At 42.8% G+C, this 17,707-nt stretch overlaps 1 protein-coding gene across 1 annotated transcript in view; it reads left to right on the top strand.

The window, feature by feature from the left end:
* The window catches only part of GOLGA1 (golgin A1), a 309,940-nt gene that overhangs the window by 81,508 nt on the left and 210,725 nt on the right, over window positions 1-17,707 (top strand). The window contains exons 7-8 of the mRNA XM_018563762.1: window positions 12,510-12,611; window positions 14,781-15,248. Of these exons, the coding sequence (XP_018419264.1) occupies window positions 12,510-12,611; window positions 14,781-15,248 (570 nt within the window). The remainder of the gene's footprint in view (window positions 1-12,509; window positions 12,612-14,780; window positions 15,249-17,707) is intronic.

Here is a 17,707-nt window from a genome sequence, read left to right as displayed (position 1 = left end):
TGCATAATAATACCTCCCTCCTGTTTAGACCTTCTCAAAATCGCATAACTTAATCTAACCGGTTTATGTGCCCATGCAAACTTGGAAAACTGGGACTGGAGTTTACAAAAAAAGAAGTTGGAATATGAATAGGTAGGGCCTGCATTACGTAAAGAAGTCTTGGTAACACCGTTTGTTTCAGAATATTACATCGGCCCATCCATGAAAACGCATGTTTAGTCCATGTAGACAAATCAGAAACCATACGTGTATAAAGCGGCAGAAAATTCAAAGAGAATACATGGGTAAGGTCTTTAGGTAAATTAATACCCAAGTATATAATGGATTGTGAGGCCCATCGAAATGGAAAATGACTCAAAATTCTACGAAGTCGCCAGCCCGTAAAGGAGATATGTAGGGCTTCCGATTTATGCAAATTAATAAGGAAATTTGACAACTCACCATAATTTTTCAATTCCTGTTTTAGGACTGGGATAGAAACTTCCGGGGAGGATACAAAAAACAAAAGCTCATCTGCATATGGAGCAATTTTATGTTGGATAGCTCCTATGGTAATCCCCTGTATATCCGAATTGGCCCTAACTATTCTAAGACAAGGCTCCAAAGTCAATACAAAAAGTAAGTAAGGGGGAAAGAGGGCACCCTTGACGTGTTCCGTTTGTAATAGAGAATGTAGCTGATAAAATCCCATTTAACTCGCATTTTAGCTAAGGGACAAGAATATAAGGCTTGTATCCAGGTGCACATACTAATTCCCATTCCTATTGCCTCTAGTCAGGTGTAAAAATTCCCAATCTACCCTATCAAACGCTTTTTTGACGTCTGTGGATAGAATAACACATGGGACATATTTCGACAGGGCATAATGAACCACGCCTAAGGCTCAGGTAGTGTTGTCCCTAGCTACTCTTGTAGGGACAAAACCAACCTGATCTAAGTGAATAAGATCGCACTAGGCAAAGGTACAGTGTTTTGGCAAAAAGTTTAATATCAACGTTCAAAAGGGAAATGGGTCTATAGCTAGGGCATAAGGAGGGAACCTTTCCTTCTTTAGGGATAACTGTAATGTGAGCCATTATTGATTCTGGGGGCATGGGACAACCTTCACGCAGAGAATTTATAGCAGTAAGAAAAGGAGACGATAGTAAAAATAAATATAAAAGAGTAAACCCATCTGGGCCTGGTGCCTTACCTGTTTGAGTACATTTAATTGCAGTCTCCAATTCTTGAACAGATATAGGGGATTCTAAGTGAGCACTGACCAGTGGACTTAAAGACGGAAGATTTGCCTGTCGCAGATACTCTCTAATCCGAGTGGTATGAATATCAGGGCTTATTGAGGATTTACCCCGAGGTTGATCATAAAGGCTCTTATAATATTCACTGAATGCTTCAACTATATCAGAAGGTACAGTAAGTTTAGTTCCTGTGGTTGAAGTTATTGAAGGGACATAAGTACTAGTGTATTGTTTATGAAGGGCTCTAGCCAAATATTTACCACAATGGTTTACATATTCATAGAATATGCATTTTCATTTCACCATTGAAGCTTTAACCTTTGTCAAGCAGAGAGATTGAATCTGTTCCCTCCAATTTCGTAATTGGGCCTCAATATTCCTGTCAACTTTTGCTTTATGTTACATAGTTACATAGTATTTGAGGTTGAATAAAGACATTAGTCCATCAAGTCCAACCTATAAGATCTCATTCTTAGGAGTACTTGTCCGCTGTATATTACGGTCCCTCAGGAAATCATCCAAAAGTTTAAAAGTTTGTATCTCTAATTTCTGAATACGTTCCAGAAGAGCTTGAACCGCCAAGAGTCTCTATTTCTTAAGTCTAGCTCCATGTGCAATAGGGGAACCCCGAATTACAGCCTTATGTGCTTCCCACACTATGTATGGGTTAAGTTCTATAGAGACATGTATTTTAAAGTAGAAATGTATATCTCGCTCAACCAGACTGGATATTTCGGGGTCTTGGATAAGGGACTCATTAAGTTTCCATTGCCATGGACCAGGCGCAGCTTCATCTAAGGCAAAATAAAATAAAAATCGGAGCATGATCTGAAAAAGTGATATTTCCAATATTCGTCTGAATGACTCGGGGAAGTTGGCTATGATGAACTAAAAAAAAATGTATCCTGGTATATCATTGGTGTAAATGAGAGAAAAAAGTATAATCTCTAGTTGTAGAGTGATGAATAAACCGCATGTCAACCAGTTGATAGGAAAAGAGACACTTCTTAATATGCTTTATTGCTGCAAATGTTAGATGGGAAGTAGAAACAGAGGAGTCCAAATTGGGATCCAAAATTAGATTAAAATCCCCTCCCAATACCAAGAGGCCCGCTCTAAACTCTGCCAAATGAGTTAAGACACGTTCCAAAAAAGAAATTTGGTTATTAGGTAGGTAAATATTGTCTAAGGTAACAGTCTGCGCTCCCATAGTGCCTTTCAGAAACAAGACGCGGCCCTCTTTCCCTGCATCTTGATCCAACAGCAGCCAGGATATATGTTGGGAAATAACAATACTCACTCCTCTCGATCTTTTATCCGGTGAACCGCTATTGTAAGCCACCGGATAGCGCTTGTCTTCCAGCCGTGGGATACTATCATATTTAAAGTGGGTTTCCTGGAAGAAAGCCACATCAATCTTCTGAAGGTGGGGATCATTAAGGATCATCCGTCGCTTTTCAGGTACATTCAGACCCTTCACATTATGGGATAAGACTCGGAGCTGTGCCATTATTTGTGCGCTTGACCCAAGCGAATTTCCATATCAATTCTGTGATACTATACATGTGCAAAGTATCTGCTACTACATGGTCTCTTCAAATATGGGGTTTTCCCTTTACTTCCTCCTCTCCCCTTCCCTTTCCCCCTGCCTTCCCCTCACCCCTCTCTAACCATCCTCTCATTCGGTCTCTCCTCGACTATCGCCCCTTCTCTAAACATATGAGTTGAAAACCATCCTCACATACTTTAAACTTAATATTCGTGGGTATTATTGTCGTGAGGGACCTGGAGAGGCAAGTATACCACAACTTATGTTATGCAAACCCAACCCTGTATTCAATATTCAAATCCAAAGAATAAATAAATTAAATAATTATCTCCCTCCTACTTGCTACACACTTCCTCTTCCAACCCCTTCACCTCTACCCCTTTATATCATTTTACTTAAATGTGGAAATTCTACCTCTTAAAACTAGCACAATGCAACCCGAATGCATATATATAACCCAATACAACCTAAAAAACATATGGCTCAGAGCAAAATAAGCAAACTACATATGTAGCTCGATGCAACCCAAATACACATATAGCTCAATTCTTTCAAAATAAACATGCAATTTAATATATCCAAATATATATCTATATAGTTCAATACAGTGAAAAATACATATAACTCAGTGCAAAAGTGTTATATAAGATATACGTGTTTTTTCATTAATAAACCTAATGCAAAATATGCAATATCTAATACCATCCATATATTAAAATTAATCTATTCCATATATCAATAATAGTGAACCTCTTTCCTTAAATTTAAATCTTCATGTAATTACAACAAAATCAATGTGTTAATTCCCCATATATTCAATCAAATACTATAGATGTGATTTTTGAGAACCTGTGTCATTCTGAAACACCTCTCTTGTCAGCTCTCCTGCCCCCCTAATTAGCCCAATTTTATAATATTGCCTAAGCATGAAGATTCTACCCCTTTTTAACCACCCTTTTATTAGGGCTCTCTTTTGCCACAGCACTTCCCTTTTACAAATATATATATTTTCTCTTCTCCCATTTCCCCTTCTTTGCATCTAAACATCAATTAATTTCAACGAGTATTGTGGTCAGGGGGGTTGCCGAGAGAGGCAAATATACAACAGCCATTACTATCCATACTGCAAAAATCATCCTATTCCATATATCATGAACTATGATCTTCATACTTAGGCATTCATTTTTAAACCATTTTAAAAAATGGCCAATATATTTAAATTCCCTTTAATACCATCCAGTGAAAGGGAGGGTGGGGGAAAAAAAGAAAAAAATACACATATACATACATATACACACTATATACACACTACAGATCCCAGGTTTAAAAAAAAAAATCCAACAACCAAAAATTATATTCTATCCCTCACATCTTCAAAGGTCCCTTTACCTCGCCTCACCGGTAGCATATTAATATATCATGACTTTATCTGATGGCGTTTCATGCCATTGACCAACTTCTATTGGTGGAATCCCTAAATCAGAAAATAAAGTCGGTAAGTCTGCTGGAGACTGGATTTGATATGCTTTACCATTCTTCCGCAGCACAGTGAGCAACGGCCATTATTTTTCTTATATGCTTCGTATTTGTTGATGTTGTGCACAATACTTGGTTATAAGTTTGACTGTTTGCTTGTCATTCTTTCTTGATGATCCATAAATGAGTTGTGTCCTAGGTAGTTGTTGCACTCTCTGATTGGCCTCCTTAAGTAGTCTATGACTATATCATCTTTCTAGGAGTCTCAATCGAGGATCATTGGCATGTTTTTGAAACTCGTGATCATCAGTGCAATTTCTTTTTATCTAAACATACTGGCTATATGGAATACTTTTAATTAGAGATCCAGGGTGTGAGCTGTTAGCATGTAATATAGTGTTTCCGGCAGTTGGTTTACGATATAAAGTCGTAGCCACGCGTCTGTCTTCACTAATGTATATCTCAGTATCCAAAAAAGGCAGTCTATTGGAGATTTGATGTCATCATAAGTTTTAGGTTATGTTCATTGTTCTGGAGAGTATCGACAAATTTAGTTAACTCATGTAGAGTACCAGTCCATATAACAAGAATATCATCAATGTAACTCCGCCACAACAAAACATGGTGGAGGTACAGTGAGTACAACTCGCTTGAAAAGATCATTCTTTCCCACCCCCCAGGTAACCCCCACATACAGGTTTGCATATAAAGGGGCACAACATGTCCCCATGGCCACGCCCTGCACCTGGATGTAGTGTTTCTCATCAAAGATAAAGACGTTATTTGTCATTATATAATTAAGTAATTGGACAACAAAATTATTCAGCCGCCATTTTTGCTGGCCTCGTTCTTGTAAGAATCCTCATACACATTTTCTATCCCTTTTATCATGGGGAATACTCGAATAGAGTGCTTCCACATCAATTGCCACCAGGATTGCTCTAGTTGGCAACACAACATCTTCTAGAGCTCTTACCAGGTCGCCTGTGTCCTTTACAAAAGAGGCCAGTCCCAAGACATGGGGCTGTAAAAAGCTATCGACATATTGACTAGCCGGCCCTGTTAGGGACCCTATTCCAGATACAATTGGCCTCTCTGGTGGTTTCTCAACATATAATTTCAGTAACACATAACATTTTGCTATTTTCGGAAACTTCACCCATAGAAAATCAAACAAATCTTTGTCAATCAAGCCCTGTGAGAATGCTCCCTGGAAAAGCGAATTAAACTTACCCTGGAAGTCATCAACTATGTTTTTTTATATAAGTCTATACCATTGTATGTTCATCAGTATGTTTTTACACATAGTTGTATAATGTTATTTCCTCCTTTTATCACAAGGTTTGACCGTTATTATTAATTATCTCTAATTTCCATTAGCCTTTGCTGCTGTTCCTCGGTGAAGTTTCCAAATGTTTTTCCAGGAAGGGTTAATTGTTCAATTTCTTTTGTAATCTGAGTAACAAAGGCCCAAATGTTTGGGTTTATTTGCAACGGAGGGTATTTTTTAGATTTACATTTAAAATGGGGAGCTTTTTGAGGAAGGTCAAGAGTGGCGGTCTGTGCATACCTCTCACAGATATCTTCATTGATCTGGCTCATTTCCTCCTCAATGTCTATTATATTAAGGGGGTGGGATTATTTTCTTCTAGTAACTCAGCGAGGACATCTAGAGTTTGTTTATCTTTCAAGTCTGATACATTGTCCAGATTATCCTTTATTATTTGTTGATCATTAGGATTTCCATGATTTTTATCGACTAGGCATTTAAAGGTTAGCTTTCGTGCAAATAAATTAATATCTTTAATTAATTCGAACTTGTCAAGGGGCTGTGTCCCTCTCCGTCTGTGCCCATGATTGAACAATGGTCAGTAGTGGATACTGCCATCTCTATAGACTATCGTAAGTTCATGGAACTAAACAAACTGTATGAAATATCAACGTGTATTTGTATAGGTAAACTATGATTTTTTTAAAAATATTTTTTTTTTGTAGAAAGACAGTAACCAATGGATTGGGATGCTTAAGACTGTTTGTCTATATTTGTTTTTCGGAATTAAGAGGTTATAACCCACCTGTGGCCTTAATTAATTAATATTTTTTAAAGTAAAGAACTAAAACCATTTTATGTATGGGGAGCTCCAGTAAAGCACATATAACCAAGGAAATCTCCACTAAACACTATTGGGAGCAGAAGATCGATTCAATTCGATTCAATTCAATTTAACGGCACGAAACATTTTGTCAAATGAAGGGAGGGGAGAGATGAGGGAGGGGGGATGAGTAGAAGAAGGAAGGGTTGTGCTTTTTAGCAATGTGTTTTTCTTTTTTTTGGATCACTTATAGGTTACTTATTCACACTCCCTTATATACTTATGTGTTTTGGAGAATAAATATATCGCATTTATTTATTTAAATATTAACTTATCTTGTATACCTATTATTGAGTGAGGATACACACCAGCACAATACAGAGAAACCCAAACATTAAAGTAAATAAACCTAAAGGCAGCTATTATTGTCACTATCACAGATAATTATAAATAGTATCACTAATGGTTAAGGGAAGGAACAGGAGAGCTTGGCCCTGTGCATATAGGAATTGGCTTAGGGATATATGGTAAAATATAGAGGTCAGAGGGGATTGATGTAATATAGTGTTATGTTTTATTGTTGCATGTTTGCTAATTATGTAAATGTCAAATATGTGTGTGTCTGAAAATCAATAAACAATTGTATAACAAAGAAAGACAGTAACCTATTCCTGAAGAAGCGGATCTCTGTCAAACGCGTTGAAATTTGTTTTCCTTCCACTGGACTACAATAAAACTAGGAAGCTGATATCCAGCAAATTGCAACAAGTATTGTAATATAGAACGGCTACATCCTATGGTCTTTATTAGGCAATCTTTGTTGTCTTTTTTTAAAACCATGCATTTTTAGATACGTTTATAAATAAAAATAAATGTGTTATACTTTATATAAAACCAAAGTATGTTTGTGTGATCCTTTGAGTACCTTAAAAGTCCGAACCTTCCTTCCTTTTTTCCATGATACAAATTATTAGGATGCGGTACTCCTCCTCTATGCATACCTCACTGTATGAAAATAACTACCCAACCGTTGAGTAAGAGGAAAAATCATGCTCCTGAGGATGAAGTACCCTCCAGACATCTAGTTGTTGAAACTTGTGAAGTGTTCTGCGAATACGGTTGCGCGCAGCCTGTGACAAATGAGAGACACCTCTTGAAAAGTCAGAAGCGTGTTCCAATGTAAAGTTGAATTCCTCACCCAAAATCAATGTACCCTCCATGAATACCTCCAATCTGTCCAGGAGCGACTCCCAAAAGAAGATCTGATCGACATTCGGGAGTTAAATGTTAGCCAGAGTGTAAGTCTAAGAGTAGATGTGACCCTTCAGGAACCGGAATCTGCCCTCAGCATCCGAGAGTTGGTCTATAAGTTGCCAAGGGAGGGATTTGCCTATCAGGATACTCACCCCCTTAGATTTGTTGGAGGGGGATGGATTCTGAAAAACCATAGGGTAACTGTGGTTATATAGCTTATGTACATTGTCATGTCTAAAGTGAGTCTCCTGTTTGAAAGCAACATTGGCCCTCTGCCGCCACAACTCCCCTAGAGCATTGAGCGTTTTTCAGGGGTATTTAGGCTCCTCACATTCCAGGAGACTACATTTAAAGCCATTGCTAATGCCCAAGCAGCAAATCAAAGTCCCCCGCCGACCCCAGAGGGAAGTGACAAGAAGAGAAAAGAGACAAGGGGGGAAAACAGAGAGGGGAAAAGAACAGAAAGAGAAGAAGAGAGAAAAGGAAAACTAGGAAGGGAAAAACAATCGGGGGGATATAAGGTAAATCACACACGGAGGGGTAGAAGAGAAAGAAAAACTGAAAAAGAAAGAGAGCGCAACGTCTCTAAACTAAGTCTCTTCCCCTACTAAAAGGAAGAGGCGATCTATGGGAGGGTTTGGAAGGATATAACGGGGCCAAAACCCCGGGCTAGTAAGGTCCAATGAAGATTATAATGTAATAACATGACCATAAAGAGGCGTTAACATCAGCCGACAGAGACATGGGACAAGAGGTTTATCAGCTTCAAAATTAGCCTTCATAGCACTCCAGAGGGTCCAGGAGAACCCATAAAAGAGGCGAAGGAGGGGGTTTGTCAACCTGTGTGCCACGTCCTACACATATCCACAAGCCCCATCCCTCCAATGACGTGTACACCAGAGGATGATCATGGGCGCATAATAAACATTACCAAAAAGAACATCAGCAAGGTAGAGTAACTGTAAAGGCCCAACCAGTAGCGGAGCCCAACCTATGTCCCACCCTCCTCCAAATCCAAGTGAGCATCCCCTGCGCTGGGGCCCTTTGCCAGAATCCAACTGAGGGGGAAGCACAAAGGAGGAGGGTAGGGACGGCACAGTCCCCTACCAGTGGGTGGGCCACAAACTGGAAATCCTGTATGGAAACAGACAATGTAAAATTGAGTAGAATTAGTTAGACAAAAAAAGGTACCACAGCAATAGCTAAGTCCCACTTTTGGATTCCGGAGCCTGCGGAATAGGAGCTGGTGGTTGGGATCGCCTCGGATCTGTCTCCGTGCCGTGGGTGGGGCCACGAGGAGGGGAGCAAAGGTTGGCGTGTCTTCCAGCCAGTCCGAGATGGATATTGATGACATATCTGCAAATTCACAAAGAGCCTGCAGGTCGGAGTGATTACTTAGGAGAACGAGAGAGTTCCCTTTGCAGACAATCAGTGTCCCCGGTCTTCAAGTCCTAAGCTACTAGCCAGGCCTTAAAAGTTACTCGCCACCAGTTGCCCCACCTAACCCCTACCCTGGCCTTAACTCCGCCAGGTCAGCGGTGTGACGCAGAGTAGAAAGATCAGTACCAACGCACAGTACATAAGTCAGTGCAATGCAGAATACAGAGGCCAGCTGTGTGACACACAGTACACCAGTCAGCAATGTGACGCGCAGTGCAGAGGTCAGCAATGTGACGCGCAGTGCAGAGGTCAGCAATGTGACGCGCAGTGCAGAGGTCAGCAATGTGACGCGCAGTGCAGAGGTCAGCAATGTGACGCGCAGTACAGAGGTCAGGGTGTGACGCACAGTACAGAGGTTATGGTGTGACGCACAGTACAGAGGTTAGGGTGTGACGCACAGTACAGAGGTCAGGGTGTGACGCACAGTACAGCGGTCAGTATGTAACGCAGTGCAGAGGTCACAAAGAAAGTACAGGGACTTACAGTTGCTTTGACCTCTTCTTCTCCTGGTGATGGTGGGGGAGCAGCAAGGTTTCCTACACGTCCAGCCGGCTCCAGGTGCTCTCTCTCCAGCGCAGCAGAAGCCAACCAACTGCAGTTCGGCAGTCTTCCACTCCCACCAATGGCAGCTGAGGTGGGCGGAGGAAACTGCTGTGGCCGCCGAGGAGCCCAATCGAAGTGGGCACAGATGATGGCAGTTGAGCTTCTTGTTCTCCTCTCCACGCAGTGTTAAGGTCAGAGCAGTCTTAAATAGCCCCCCCTCCCAGTCCACATCTTTTGGACGTTATTGAACTGAGTTGCCCCACTCAGTCTGCCTGTCGCTTGCAGTCATATTGAGTGGGGCACTAAGATTAATAACCTGCTGGATTACTCTGACCTAGGGGCAGACGGGACCCGGAGGCAGGGTGGCAATTGCCCCGCAAGGCTCTCTGATACCTTTGCAAACGCCCCCCACCGCCGCCGTAAGCATTTAATCTCTCCCTCTCTGCTGCTTCAGCGGCCGAACGTCCAAAAGATGTGGACTGGGAGGGGGGCTCTTTAAGACTGCTCTGATCACATTCACACCGCTGAGCGATCCCTCTCTCTCCTCCCGGCCGCTTCAGCTCCACGAGGCGGGCACTCAGAGAGGCGGCTCTGATCGCACCTGTCAGCGTTCCCCCTCTCTCCTCTTGGCCGCTGCAGCTTCAAAGCAGCCGGGAGGAGAGAAGAGGGAGTAATATCCCCCCCCCCGCAATTTTCACTCGCCAATTGCGAGGGGACAAGTGGAAATTTTGAGGCCTGTCTTAGAGCATCAAGCAACGGTTTCATCACTCGTTGCATCTGTAGGGTTTTTTGGGAAACAGTTGGGTAGAGGTGTACAGGTGCACCATCAAACTCAAAGGGCCCCTTTCGCCAGGCTTTTTGAAGAATTTCTTCTTTCAGGGTGTAGGAATGCTGGCGGCATATTGCATCTCTCGGTTGTATTGCATCAGGGTTCCGTGGGCTAAGAGCTCTGTGCACTCGGTCAATCATTATATCAGAGTCCGCTGGACGTTCCAGAAGGAGGTTAAAAATACCCACAACTGTGGAACGTAGGTCAACAGGGGCTGTGGCTTCTGGGATGCCCTTTATGCAAATGTTCTGTCTGCGATTGGGGTTTTCCAAATCATCAATAAGAAGTTGTAGGTGAGTAATATGTGCAGCCATATCTGAGTGTGCACAGTCAATAGTTGAAACAGTGTTTCATATGGGCACATTCTCCCGTTACTTAGTGGATACCCTGGAATCTATGTCCAAAATCCAATGTCTGTCACCTGGTTGCGGATCACCGAGATGTCTTTTCACAAAGCTATCTCCAGTCTGTTAGCAAAGGTCTCAAAGTCTGTGCGGGACAGCAGCGATTTGATTAGATGCCATAGGGCCCTTTCACCTGGTGTAGCTGCAGCCATAGTATCTGAGGGGAGAGAGAGAGACTGCATAGGCTGTGGCGTCACTGCAGGAGTAGAGCATGCAGGGGACAAGGGCAGCTCAGCTGAGTCTTCCCCTAGTTGTGTGGCAGGCATTCCTGGGGCGGGAGATCTGCTATCCCCTGGTGAGAAGGGGCTTGATCACTGTCCTCAGAGTCTGATGAAGGGAAGAATGAGTGGGTCAGCCCTGGGGAGAGATCACTCAGCGGGAGCAGGGAGGCAGCGTGTGGTCTCCTACCTCAGAACCAGGGCAGCGAAGGATGGAGCTGCCAGGCGACTCTGGAGCCCACCGGCCACGAGCCCCATCTTGGAAGAGCACTCCGGGGCTGCTGGCAGGCAAGCTTCAGGAACCAATCGATGGCTCTGTCAGGCCGGGCCAACGGATTTCCCTCCTGCTTCTTCTTCTGACAGCAGGTGGCGACAGACGGCCGACAGGTCGTGTAATGGTATGTATTATAGCCGCGGCCCGGGAGCTCAGTGCGTGTGCGACTTTACCCAGCCATGTCCCCTCGTGATGTTTTTAAATATCCTGTAAATGCATTACTTTTAACCTTTATCAAACAGTTACTTTTATACTGCACTTAGATCTATGCGCCAGGTTTTTATGTTCTTTTTACTAACACTTTGCTAACTGCTAAAACCAAAGGCCACTACTTTGTACTCCTGGATCTTTCTGCTGCTTTTGACACAGTTGACAACCCACTCCTCTTCCATAAAATCTAATCCCTTGGTCTCCAAGACTCTGTTCTCCCATGAATCACCTCCTACCTATCCCAGCGCATCTTCAGTGTCACCTATAACTCTACTTCCTCCTCTCCTCTTCCTCTATCCGTGGGGGTCCACCCAAGGCTCTGTCCTTGGGCCCCTTCTATTCTCCATCTACACTTCCTCCCTGGGTCAGTTGATGAGCTCCCATGGCTTCCATTACCATCTCTATGCTGATGACACCCAAATATATCGCTCTACCCCTCAGCTCACCCTTCTATCTCCTCACGCATCACTAACCTACTCACTGACATATCGACATGGATGTCACACCACTTCCTCAAACTAAATCTGTCCAAAACTGAGCTTATAATATTTCATCCTCTCTGTGTTCCCTCCCCCGACTTCTCCATCACAATTAACAGCACTACAATCAACCCCTCCCCTCAAGCCAGGAGGCTCGGAGTAATCCTTGATTCTGAGCTCTCCTTTCAGTCCCACATCCAATCACTATCCAAATCTTGAAGACTCAACATCCGTAACATTTCTAAAATTCGTCCCTTCTTAACAAATGATACCCCAAAGCTTCTACAAACACAACAACAAATGGCAGTAGTTCTAGTTTAACTGGTTCCTAGAGAGTTAATCATAAATATTGGGGGCTTCACTTGCATTAGACAAAAAAAAATTCTGGAATATGAGCATCATTAGAGTCTGTACTGAAAAAGAGGTTTAATTTTTACAGTTTGTGTTTGAAATGACTGCATTTGTTTCATAACAACATGTGACTTGATTATGTTATTCTCAGAAAGATACTCTGGAGATTAAATTAGATGAGACCAGGCAACAGCTGCTGGAGGCAAAGACTCTACATTCAGACAGTGTTTCTCAGATGGAATCCCAGGTAAACGCATAAACTCTTTGTTTTCATAAAGTATGAATGGCATAGATGCTTTAAAAGTAAACTATAGTGGGTTTTCTATTACATTTATATTCTATCTGCTATTATTTTTCCCAAAGGTTTGCGTTGAAAGAGTAGCAGCACATATTTTACAGTAATGCTAAGAAGGAGGAAAACTCTGCACTGTAATGAGTAAATACAGTCAGGTTAAACAATAAGTACACTCCATAGAAATTATTGACTTTTCCAACATACTTAAACAGACAAACATAAAATCTTCATTAAAAACAGTACCTACAGATAACAGTGATATGATTGAATATTGACACAAGGAAAATTTGGCTTTTCAATAATTTAACAAAAATATTAATAGATGTAATAGTGTACTGCGGAAAAAATTAGCACACACTTTGCTTCACAGGCTGGCATTGCCTGTTTAGGAGAAATGACTTCTTGGAAGACTTCAGAGCAATAGTTCTAGACCCATAATTTGCTGTTAACTCTAAATTGATGAGCGGTAAAAGATCCATTTCTGGTTCAACGTTTTTACCAAGCACACTTGAATATGAAACAGATTTCAGTACTAATAAAACTGAACATTTGCCCAGGCCCTGAAGCAGGAAAGCAACCCCACACTATAACATTTCCACCCCATGCTTTACAGTTGAGGTTCTTATTCTGAAATGCTGGCTTCCATTTGTGCCAAATACTGAATGTCTACTGCTATTGCGGCCAAACAACTCTATCTTGGATTCTGTCTTGGATTTATCAGGCCCATGGCACATTCTTTCAGAAGACCTGTTTTTTCTACTATATGTTCAATTGCAAACTGTAATCTGGCTCTAGTGCTCTTTTTGGACAGGAAATATTTTTTCCTGGCTCACCTCACATGCAGGTTAAATTGGTGTAGTCACTTTTTGATTGTAGATGCATACAGTTTGATATTGCTGCAAGAGTTACTTGCAGATTCTGGAAATAAATTGTTGGATTCTTGAAGATGACTTTTAACTTCAAACGGTCAACTCGTTGCGCTGATTTTGGTGAGCTGAGCAGTCATGGACAAATGAATAGTCATTTAAAATCTACTCCACTTGTAGATTATTTTCCTTATAGTGTAATGTCTGATTTGAAAAAAATTGGTCATCTTAAAGAGGATTTTAAAAAACTAATCCTTACAGTGGGGCTTCCCTCGCACTGCAAAGGTTAACTGCTCTTTTTGATCTAGGGACACACATAAAGAAAATATACTCACCTGGTCTTTGGTCCCGCCTGGCCGCTAGACTGGTCCCCGCAGCCTCTTCATCCAGCAGTCTAAGGACCTCTAATGCAAGTCTAATGCAGTTTCCATAGGCTTGCATTAGACGTGAGGAAGCCGAGGGACATAGCACAACTTGAAGCAAAGTATATCTTCTTTATTCTGGCCCCTAGAGAAAAACAAGCTTTTAACCCTTGCAGTGCAACAGTAACCCCACTGCAAGGGTAAGTTTAAGAAAAACCTGGAGTTCTTTAAATGCATTGCCAGACCCATAGGCATCCACAACCTTCTTTTTGAGGACCTTAGATATCTCTTTTGATCTTGCCATAATTACTCCACAAACATAAATAGCAACGAGAACATGAGACCCATATATCTGGGTTTAAATAAGACAGTTTCCTCCTTCATACTTTTTAACCACTTGCTGTCTGGAGCAATTTCTTAATATTTGCACACACATGATAAAATCTGAATTTTTGGCTAGAAAACAGCTTCAAACCCCCAAACAATTATATATTTTCTGAAAGCAGAGGCCCGTAGAATAAAAAAAAATGCTAGTTGCAATTTTTTATGCTGCACGGTATTTGCGCAAATGTTTATCAAAACAGTATTTTTAGGATAGAATACACTAAAATGAAATTCAGTGCACAGAAACAGACTATAATACCCAATTTTTTGATAAAATATACAAGAGGGGTCACGTCAGGTAAATAGATGCCAAGCATGTCAAGCCTTAAAATTGTGTTTGTGGGGGCGTGGCCGAGCTATGGAGGAGTGAGGAGCGTGTAAATGCAGCTCCGGTTCTCACTAACCCTGCAACCCAGGTTTCCCAGCCTATCCACCCAGCCATCAAGAGATGAAGAGGGGTTCACAATCCACCCCAAAACAGCCTTCAAACGGCTGTTTGAAACACCGGGACCGAGAGAAATCGGGGCCTAAGCGGCAGCCGGGACCTGTCTCGCCTGCGGCCTCCAGTACGCAGCAGCTACGTGGGGGGACGCCGAAATCGGTCACCCTTGACCACCCGGCCTCTCCCGCGGACCTCTCGGGGACTATTACCGAACGCCGGCCGACACTCTCCCCGGTGGGCGGAGCCACCTCCCCGGCTGGCGATCCATCACGGGCTCATCTACTACCTGGTGTGCCGGAACCGCCCACGACATCGGGGCCTACGCAGCGACCGGGACCAGACTCACCTACTGCCTTCGGGCACCCCTATCAACCCGGCCTCTCCAGCGGATCTCCTGGGGACTGTCCCCGAAAGCTGTCCGACACTCTCCCTGGGGGGCGGAGCAACGACCCCGGCCTGCAGTCCATCACAGGCCCTGCGGCGCGTGTGCGGGAAATCCAGCCAATTTAAAAACAGGCAGCAATGCCTGTTAACATGCAAGGTCGGTCGGCCTGTGTCCCCCCCCTCCCATTGTCACGCTTGTCACGCTGATCCCAGGCTTCGCTGAGCCCGGGACCAGCATAGTGCCTCTGTCACAGGGGATCAGGGGGAGGTCGGTACAAGACCTCCCCCCGGTCCCCTCTCCGCTGTAAGAATGCGGAAGTTATGTATTTTACATTACTTCCGCATTCTCGTGTCACTCTCCAGCTTCAGACGCTGGAGAGAAGCTGATGAAGCAGATCTCTGCTTCATCAGCTTCTAGGTGACCCCTGATGTCTCCATAAAGAGGACCTGTCACATCTTTTGCTATCACATAAGGGGGCTAAGAAACCCCCCATGTAATAGCAATAAAGTTAAGTGGGGGGAAAAAAATAGGAAACAAAATTAAAGATTAATTTTTTTAAAGTTACACATTAAAAGAATTAAAAAAAACCTATTTTTTTAAAGTCCCCACCCATACATACACGCATGCAAACATGCGTCGGGTGCGCATACCTGCGAAAACGACGATTGCGCCCATTACGCTGCAAATGTTACATATCGCAGTGTGAGCAATAATTCTAGGGCCATCAATCACTGATCACTGATCACACTAAACTGATGAGCTATAAAAGTTTTTAAAGCGTTGCCTATGGTCAATTTTGGGTATGGTGTTTTTTTGCGAGTGGGCGCAATTTTTAAGCTTGACATGTTTGGTGTCTATTTACCCGACGTGACCCCGTCTTTTATGTTTTACCAAAAAATTGGGTGATAATAAATGTATCCTAACATAATGTAAAAGTTTCTGTAATTTTCCCGAAATATAGTAAAAAAAATAAAAACCGCAGTGGTGACCACCAAAAGAAAGCTCTATCTGTCCCCAAAAAATGGTATAAAATTAATTTCAGTACAGCGTTGCATGACGGAATAAATGTCAATCAAAGTACTGCAGCGCTGAATACTGAAAACTGGCCTGGACAGGAAGGGGGTGTAAACACCTGGTCTTCAAGCAGTTAAAATAGGCCCAGCCGCCCTAAACAACATATAGCAATTAATCGGTCGGCCGGCCGGCCAGCCGCCCGCCCGCGGGGTCCAGGGAGAGATCATCATTCCGCCGGCCCCGCCTGGGTGTCAGTGAAGACACACAGGCTGTTCCAGAAGCTTGGCAGCTTCTGTGTTCGGCCTGCGTGGCTGCGCCCTTTCATCTCAGGGCGCATGCCGAGGCAAACCAAATGCATTGGTTCGTTTAGCAGCGTAACGCCAGTGCGGCTGCACCCCTCCAACTTTGGGTGCACAGGCTCTTGTAGGGCGGCCAATAAGAAGAGAACTGGGATATGAAGTGATGTCATCTCCCTGCCTCTCCCAAAGCTGCACGCCTCTGTAGAGGTACAACAGGGCAGTCTACTTGCCCAATTATTGTAATAAATAACAAATACTTGAGCTGTAGAAAATAATAAGAAATCATGTCAGCACATGTTCCAGGCTAAGAGAAATGAATTGTATTAAAAAAATGTTTTGTTTATGAAAGAAGTTGTTAAAAATATTTATATATACCCTCTAAGTAAGGGCTTATTCACACCAGAGCAGCAGCTGCTGGAACGCACAGCAATTGCTCACTAAAGTTCCCCCTTTGTTCTGGGACGGGAGGGGGCATGTCGGTGCAGCATCACAGCCACCCCCCCCCTGTTTTTCAAACTATGATCCGGCCCCCAGCAATGTCTGAGGGACAGTGAACTGGCCCCATGTTTAAAAAGTTTGAGGACCCCTGGCTTAGACGATCAAGACAACAGGGGCAGAAGAAATAACATACGCATACTGAATCAACGAATCCCTCTGACCTTAAGGTCACGGTACAGGGAATCTTTAATCTTTACCTTGACCAGCCTCCAGGTTCTCCAATAGAGTTGGATAGAGCCCACAGAACCCTGGGCCCTAGGCACTCTGACCCAACTAGACCATGGGACATTTGATTGGAGGAGAGCGCTGTGATCTATCACAGGAGGCAGAGCTCTCATCCCCCACCGTTCGTCCTATACAAACACTCAACGATCAGCTGATCGGTGAGTGTTTGTAAATAACTGGATAGTTACTATGTCCAGTTATGAATGAATGGGAAGTGTTCTGTATCACTTCCTATTCATTCATGATTGAGGACATAGTAAGTACACTATATCCACATGGTATGAATGGGCAGGAACACTCTGTATAGAAGATTCCTGTTTATTCATAATAGGGTCTACAGAAAAAGAGATTGAGGACTCTGTGTCCTCAATCTCCAGAAAACAATCTCCAGAAAAAGAGATTGAGGACACAGAGTCCCCAATCTCTTTTTCTTTTTTAAAAGGGAAATATTTCCCTAGAGCCCCCAGCAGGAAAGTAAAAAAAGAATTTTAAAAAATGTACATTATCTTTTAATTATTTTATTTTTATAAGATTGGGAAAAAATATATTTTCTGTTGCCTGACAAATTTTTTATTTTCG

Source organism: Nanorana parkeri, unplaced genomic scaffold (assembly GCF_000935625.1).
Source record: "Nanorana parkeri isolate BGI_ZX_2015 unplaced genomic scaffold, ASM93562v1 scaffold693, whole genome shotgun sequence".
Classification (NCBI taxonomy): domain Eukaryota; kingdom Metazoa; phylum Chordata; class Amphibia; order Anura; family Dicroglossidae; genus Nanorana; species Nanorana parkeri.
The sequence above is the reverse complement of the archived record's forward strand: the minus strand, read 5'-3'. Positions and strand labels throughout refer to the sequence as shown.